Here is an 8,378-nt window from a genome sequence, read left to right on the forward strand (position 1 = left end):
ATTTACCACACTGTAGCTTCAACTCATGCCCTCTAGTCCTAGTATTTTTGGATAGCGTGAACAGTCGCTTCACATCCACCCGATCCATTCCACTCATTATTTTATACACTTCTATCATATCTCCCCTCAGCCGTCTCTTCTCCAAGCTGAAAAGCCCTAGCCTTCTCAGCCTCTCTTCATAGGAAAGTCGTCCCATCCCCACTATCATTTTCGTCGCCCTTCGCTGTACCTTTTCCAATTCTACTATATCTTTTTTGAGATACGGAGACCAGTACTGAACACAATACTCCAGGTGCGGTCGCACCATGGAGCGATACAACGGCATTATAACATCCGCACACCTGGACTCCATACCCTTCTTAATAACACCCAACATTCTATTCGCTTTCCTAGCCGCAGCAGCACACTGAGCAGAAGGTTTCAGCGTATCATCGACGACGACACCCAGATCCCTTTCTTGATCCGTAACTCCTAACGCGGAACCTTGCAAGACGTAGCTATAATTCGGGTTCCTCTTACCCACATGCATCACTTTGCACTTGTCAACATTGAACTTCATCTGCCACTTGCACGCCCATTCTCCCAGTCTCGCAAGGTCCTCCTGTAATCGTTCACATTCCTCCTGCGACTTGACGACCCTGAATAATTTTGTGTCATCGGCGAATTTAATTACCTCACTAGTTATTCCCATCTCTAGGTCATTTATAAATACATTAAAAAGCAACGGACCCAGCACAGACCCCTGCGGGACCCCACTAACTACCCTCCTCCACTGAGAATACTGGCCACGCAATCCTACTCTCTGCTTCCTATCTTTCAACCAGTTCTTAATCCATAATAATACCCTACCTCCGATTCCATGACTCTGCAATTTCTTCAGGAGTCTTTCGTGCGGCACTTTGTCAAACGCCTTCTGAAAATCCAGATATACAATATCAACCGGCTCCCCATTGTCCACATGTTTGCTTACCCCCTCAAAAAAATGCATTAGATTGGTGAGGCAAGACTTCCCTTCACTAAATCCGTGCTGACTTTGTCTCATCAGTCCATGTTTTTGTATATGCTCTGCAATTTTATTCTTAATAATAGCCTCCACCATCTTGCCCGGCACCGACGTCAGACTCACCGGTCTATAATTTCCCGGATCTCCTCTGGAACCTTTCTTAAAAATCGGAGTAACATTGGCTACCCTCCAGTCTTCCGGTATTACACTCGATTTTAGGGACAGATTGCATATTTCTAACAGTAGCTCCGCAAGTTCATTTTTTAGTTCTATTAATACTCTGGGATGAATACCATCAGGTCCCGGTGATTTACTACTCTTCAGCTTGCTGAACTGACCCATTACATCCTCCAAGGTTACAGAGAATTTGTTTAGTTTCTCCGACTCCCCCGCTTCAAATATTCTTTCCGGCACCGGTGTCCCCCCCAAATCCTCCTCGGTGAAGACCGAAGCAAAGAATTCATTTAATTTCTCCGCTACGGCTTTGTCCTCCTTGATCGCCCCTTTAACACCATTTTCGTCCAGCGGCCCAACCGACTCTTTGGCCGGTTTCCTGCTTTTAATGTATCTAAAAAAGTTTTTACTATGTATTTTTGCTTCCAACGCTAATTTCTTCTCAAAGTCCTTTTTTGCCCTCCTTATCTCCGCTTTGCATTTGGCTTGGCATTCCTTATGATCTATCCTGTTACTTTCAGTTGGTTCTCTTCTCCACTTTCTGAAGGATTGTTTTTTGGCTCTAATGATTTCCTTTATCTTACTGTTTAGCCACGCCGGCTGACGTTTAGTCTTTTTTCCCTTTTTTCTAATACGTGGAATATATTTGTCCTGAACCTCCAGGATGGTGTTTTTAAACAGCATCCACGCCTGATGCAAGTTTTTTACTCTGCGAGCTGCTCCTTTCAGTCTTTTTTTCACCATTTTTCTCATTTTGTCGTAATCACCTTTTCTATAGTTAAACGCTAGCGTACTTGATTTCCTAGTTTCACTTCCTTCAATGCCAATATCAAAACCGATCATATTATTATACCAGTTGATTTGCTAATAGTTTTGTCAGAATTCTAACATCACTGTTTTGTCCCTGCCTTCCTTCAGGAAGACCGCTATCCCTGCCTGATTCACTGAAAGAGGCAGAGGGGTGTCCTGCAATAAGTAAAAAGGTCCAGTAGATAACCAAAAACCTTCTCCTAAAAAATATTACAGAACTAATCAGTGAACCCATCCAGTCCAGGCCTTCTCCAATCACAGCTGAAGAATCCAAACCTCTATAGCCTTTGCTCATATCAGAGTCATTTCATCTGCTTTATCATTGTGTTCTCCCTCCTCTATACCTTGTATAATTCCACGTATGTTTTTTAAGATTGCACACAATCTTCAAGGTGTAGTAACACCATGTATAGTAGCAATAAAGAGGCATTATGATATTCTGTTGTTCTCCATTCCTTTTCTAATAGTTCCTATTTGCTTTTTTGGCTGCCTCAATGCCCTAAGCAGAGAATTTGAATATTGTCCACAAAGATGCCTAGATCCTTTTCCTATGTGGTGACTCTTAATGTGGAACCTTGCATCTTGGATGCTTTTCCCTATGTGCATCACTTTGCATTTCCCCACATTAAATTTCATCTGCTGTTTGGATGCCCAGCCTCCCAGATAAAAATTTAATGTGGACAAGTGCAAGCCAATCTATTTTCTAAACTTATCCAATGTTTGTCCCCTGATTCATTATTTCAAGAGATGATCCCGGGGTTCATTTGCAAAGTACTTAGACTTACAAAGTTCTACTGGATATTATTTGGCTGATTTTCAAAAGAGAAAAACCTGCAAAAAGTGGCATAAATCTGCATTTGGACGTTTTTCAAAACAAATTTTTAGATGTTTTTCTATGAAGTCCTTCATAAGTGTGTTCAAATCACAAGGGAGCATGTCAGGAGCATGTTAAGGGTAGGATTTGGGTGTTCCTAACACTTGGATGTTTTTCAGCCATAATGGAACAGAACAAAACTAATTTTGCGTGTTTTGCAACTGGACATTTTTTGTTTGAAAATGGACCAAAAAACAAAACATCCAAATCACAAAACCTTGTTCAAAACAGTATTTTCGAAAACAAAAGATTTTTTGAAAATTACCTTCTTTCCTATTCAGATTTTGGATGTTTTTTGCAAAACAAGTCGGACTTAGATGTCATATCAAAAATGCCCCTCCACGTAACTTTGTAAGTCTAAGTGCTTTGAAAATACACCTCATGCTGTTTTAAATGTGTGGCTTTCAGATATATCTGGAAACTGGGAAGATCTAAGCCAGCCATGTCTTTAGATGAAATTATCCACTTAGGGATATCTTAAGCCATTCACTTGCCACCCTAGGTGGATGCCTAGTCTGCTTAGTGGTAGGGCTGATCCTGCTGCTGCGTGTGAAATTCTGAGTTAGAGGAATAGGGGCTCCGAATTTGTGGGTGCAGCAAGGGTGTGATGAGTGGGAACGTGTGTACATAGTGGTGTCAGATATAGGTGGGGAGTAAAGATGCAGCAGGGTTTTTGAGGTAGAATGTCAGGAGCCAAGGAGAGGGGTGTCAGATACAGTGTGTGTGTGTGTGTGTGGGGGGGGGGGGGGGGGGAGGTTCTTGCCTAGAAAATGTCTGGGGCACTGATCCAGAGAGGAGCGTCTAAGCTGGGTATCATGGGAAATGTGAGGGGTACAATGAGGACTGTTACTTTGAAACCTCACCTCATCCTCTATCAATAGATAGGACCTTTGAATCTGGGGTGCTGGAAGGATATTGGTGCAGATGACACTGTATTTGCTGAGTGTTGCGGGCTGCCTCTGATCCAATCATTGAACTCCAGAATGTGAATGGGCATCAGGAGAAGGGCTGAAAAGCCCTATCTCCTGCTGCCACAAGGCCAAGTCTTGTTATAAGATCCATGCGACCTCAAACTTACACCACAAGATTTGACTCAGCAGCAGCAGGAGATGAGGTGCATAAGCATTTCTTCTGTTGCCTGGCTGCATCAATGAGCTGAACAACTAGATCAGAAACAGCATGCCATGCTGACCTCCCTACACACCACCACTGCCCATCAAAATCTGATTCAACAAATGTGGTCCTTTCAGTGGTAGATGGCATTACCAGTGGGTATCCCTGAGCTCTTTGCCAAGGTTGTTCAATGATGGCTACACCATTACACCAAGGCTCCTTCTAAAACCCTGCAGTTATGAAACCGTGAAGGAGTGTATAGGGGAGATTTCCATTTTAACCTACCTTAACAGGAATTTAGCCTTGGGAGTCAGGACAGAGGGTGGTTCTCAAGGGAGAGGATTAAAACCCAGGCCCAGAGGAAAGCAGGGAGACCCAGATTAAGAGGAGAAATTTGGAAGTCCTAGGGGACAGGGATGCAACCAGCCCTCCAATTTTTTTTTTTTTTTTGGGGGGGGGGGGGGGCAGGGGTGGACTGGGAGGGGGCAATGCATTCCTCTCCCTCCCTCCCCCTGCATTTGCTAACCATACCTTTGCTGGTGGAGGTCCTGAAAGCCAAATACAATGCCCGATCCACTCCCCTCCTCCTTGCACTTCTTCCTTTTGGCTTCATCCACTGACACCGGGACTTCTCACAAATGCGCAGAGATGTGCAAGAAGTTCCGGCATTGGCAGCTGAAGGCATGCCGCCGACTTCTGCAGGAAGGAAGCAGCATGAGAAGGAGGGGAGTGGCGGCACTGTATTTGTGGCTGGCAGGGCTTCAACAGCCCCACCAGCAAAGGTAAAGGGGTGCTACAGTTCTGGAAAGGGCCAGAGCCCAAAGTGTGGGGGTCCCAGGCCCCTCTCCCCCCATGGCTATGTCACTGCTAGGGGAATCTGCTTGCACTGTGTATGTGTAATCCTGAACCTTTTGTTCTTTTTGAAGCCTTCAAAGGTACGCCAGGCACTGCATGTGTTTCTGTTCCTGAGTAGAGTCTGTATGTTTACAACCTGGACAAAGCCTACATGTTCTCACAAGATGCTTCAGTGCAGGTTCCAGAACCTATTCACATTCTCACAGAAGCATGAACCCAGCCATTAAACCCATACACCCGAAAACCATTAATTTTGCATTTCGAGCATCCCAACCAGAACTGGGAAGCAGAAGGCTCAATATGGAAATCCAACTGGTGATATTCCAAATGGTGGTGTACACTAGGCTGGCATATTCCTACCACTGTTGTCCTATGTTTAATACAGTTATCTCATGCAGGATGTTGATTATACCATGCCTATTTCTGAAGAAATGACAGCTTTGTTTCTGATTGGCATCTCTCAATGTCCAGGCATTGCCGGAGACTGGAAGAACCACTTCACTGTGGCACAGAATGAGGCATTTGACGCTGATTATGCCAAAAAGATGGGACAAACCAGCTTGCGGTTCAGAACTGAAGTTTGAAGGGTGCCTTCCATATGCTTGTACCCTATCAGCACACATCTGTTTTTCTCTGTTCTCATCAACTGTCTGAAACAGCCTTTCCTAATGGTCTTTGCTAAATTGACTGTCGCATCACTGTCCTGCCAGATGTTGTCCTGCTTTTCAACAGGTACAACTGGGCCCTAGGTCTGCTGATGAATATTCTTTGCTATGTACGGATTAAGAGAGATTGTCAAGTACCAGAGCCCAGGAAAATGTGGTTGAAACATATAGACAGTGACAAATTATGGTATTGTTGACCCTAAACACTGTTGGTGCTATGGGCTCCCTCCAATCCCCCCCCCCCCCCCCAATATCCCCTGAAATGTCAGGCAACAGAGAGTAAACAAAAGTGGACCAATGACTCCAGAGACTGGGACAGATGGGTCAAAATGAGAAATTTATACAGAATCGCACACACCACAGAGACTCCTGAGGCAGGTCTGTGGCTGAAACACAGATCTGTGTCTGAGTCTGCAATAAAATTTCTTAGTTTGACCCATCTGTCCCAGTCTCTGACGTCACTGGTCCACTTCCCACTTTTGTTTGCTGTTTGTTGGGTTCGTGAGATTTTGTTGTTCATCCACCCAGGTGGATTACCCTTCCGTAGACAACAGAGAGTAAAAGGTGTAAGACACAGCACCTCTCTTTACTGTGACAACTTAAGGATAGATTGTGCAGCAAGAACTGGGAAATTCTGAAGCATATGGCAAAAATCTCCATCTTTTATATTACATTGTAAAAATAAATAGTTTTCCTAACTTACGTGTCTGTATTTTATTTTGTTTTTATGAGTTGAAGAAAATGCATCTTGAGTGTCAGAACAGGGAGAACATTTTGAAGAGAGGGAGAAGAAGCAGGGTGAGAGAATTAGTGATGAGGAGAGGAAGGAAGAGCAGGAATGGGAGAAGGAGAAAGTGAAAGGACTGGAATGAGGAGGATTGTAGATGAGAAAGAGGGAGGAGAGTGAGAAGAACTGAAAATCCTAGAATGGGAGAAAATAATGGATAAGGGGGGGGGGGGGTGTTCTGGGACTGAGGAAGGGGAAATGGAGAGGGAGGGCTTCAGGAATAGGGGAGAAGGGAAAGTTTGGAAAGAAAGGAACTTCCAGAATATGGTGCCTTGTAAAGTCTTCACATCCTTGTATATTTTTCACATTCTGTACTCTAAAAAATACAGTTCAATAGGAAGTTGGAACATATTGATAATTCTACTAGTAGTAGTAGTAGTACTACTATACGGCTGGTATGTTGGAGACGCCCTCTGAAGAAAACTAGAAGAAAAACTTTCCCCCCTGTTTACTAAGCCATGCTAGTGGCTGCCGTGCACTGATTGTAACACATTCCATTCAGTAGAACTGGATAAGAATTAGACTATGAAGTTATTTTTCAAGTGAAGCGAAACCAATTTTGGGGGTGGTGAAGTGTCTGTTTTCCTGATAATTGTAAAGCCTCTTAGGTGAAACAAAGCTAAAAAGCAGGACATTCTTTCTTTAGGAGATATTTTTATTCTTAGATCTGCTTGTTTCTGTAAGATTGTTTATCAGGGAAAGGTTTATGTTTTATAACCCATCTCAGTTGCAAAAGTTCCTTGAAAGTAAGTCTTCTCCAAATGTAATTGCTCCCATAGGAATGGTCCAATGATGTTCAAGGAAGGTCCCTTGTTGGTACACTTTGGATTGGAGCAGAACCAAACAGGAAGCAGTCTACTGCAGAAGTAGAACAGGCAACCAAACAGCAGAAGGATCCAAGAAAGGACAAACACAGCAAGAGTTTATCCAAATGTCAACTTTAATAGAAACAGGACCCAACCTGGCCAAGTTTCAGTAAAACCTTTGTCGGGGTCTACAAACAATAAATATGATACAATCAATAAAAATATAAGAAAGAGCATCATTAAGATGAATTATATAAAAATTAAAATAAGAGTAAGAATGCAAATTTTACCACATAGGTTTCTACAATACACTCAAAGATTCAAAGCATGCAGTGCAATACCCTGTCAACAAAAACACCTGAAGTCTCTTATCTTTTTCTGAAATTTACTTTTATTGAATAAATATAGCCAATTTACTCACAGTCATTAGATTCTCATACGTTACTGCTCCGAGGAGACGTCATAGTTCTGAGAGCTGTAACGGAGGATGGACATAGAAATTTGAAGAGAAAGAAACTTTATGGAAGAGGTGGGACAGCTGATAGGTGAGTGAAGTGGTTTAGAGATGAGATGCTGATTCATACAATATCTTGACAGAATGAAAGAGGTAAAAAGACAAGTACTCTTCAGGGGATCAGGAACATGTGCAACCAAACAAGATGGACAATATCTGAGCTCATAGGCCAGAGAGATCCAGAAGAGCACCCCATACCCAGGTGAGAGAGATTTAAGACAGAACTTGAGATGGTGACAGAACTTGAGCTCAGATAGCAGAGGTAGTCCTAAAGGGCAGTCTTTGATTGGAGAGACAAGTCATACCCTAGCTGACCCATCAGGGGAAGGATAGTAGGAATAATCAGGAAATGACAGTAGGTAAACAGAGGTACCAAGCTGAGAAAGGGAGGAGGCCTTTGCAGAAGAACAGACCACTAGTATCAAATTTATACAAACAAGCAGGGGTGACTGCGGTACATGTGAGACTACATTATGCACAATGCATTGCTCATATATCTTTGCAGTGAGTGACTGTAGCAGTGAAAATCCTTAGAAGTAAGAGTAACAGTAAAAACATTAAACCAATTTTAGGACTACACTATAAAACTAGTATAAGGCTGCTGGGGGCAGAACAGTCTCTCTCAATCTATAATTCCCTGCTCTGCCATTTGGTTGTGGGAGGAGCTAGCATTCGTAGTGCACTGGTCCCCCTCACATACCAGGTCACCAACCGGGCACCCTAGGGGGCACTACAGTGGACTTCAGAAATTGCTCTCAGGTGCATAGCTCCCTTACC

General features: G+C 43.3%; 1 protein-coding gene across 1 annotated transcript in view; it reads left to right on the plus strand.

Moving 5' to 3' along the window:
* LOC115473880 (sulfotransferase 1 family member D1-like) overlaps nt 1-5,774 on the plus strand; it is an 87,566-nt gene extending 81,792 nt beyond the window's left edge. The window contains exon 8 of the mRNA XM_030209039.1: nt 5,301-5,774. Coding sequence (XP_030064899.1) covers nt 5,301-5,413 — 113 coding nt within the window. The 3' untranslated portion in view covers nt 5,414-5,774. The remainder of the gene's footprint in view (nt 1-5,300) is intronic.
* Nucleotides 5,775-8,378: the final 2,604 nt, after the last annotated feature.

This window comes from Microcaecilia unicolor, chromosome 7 (assembly GCF_901765095.1).
Source record: "Microcaecilia unicolor chromosome 7, aMicUni1.1, whole genome shotgun sequence".
Classification (NCBI taxonomy): Eukaryota; Metazoa; Chordata; class Amphibia; order Gymnophiona; family Siphonopidae; genus Microcaecilia; species Microcaecilia unicolor.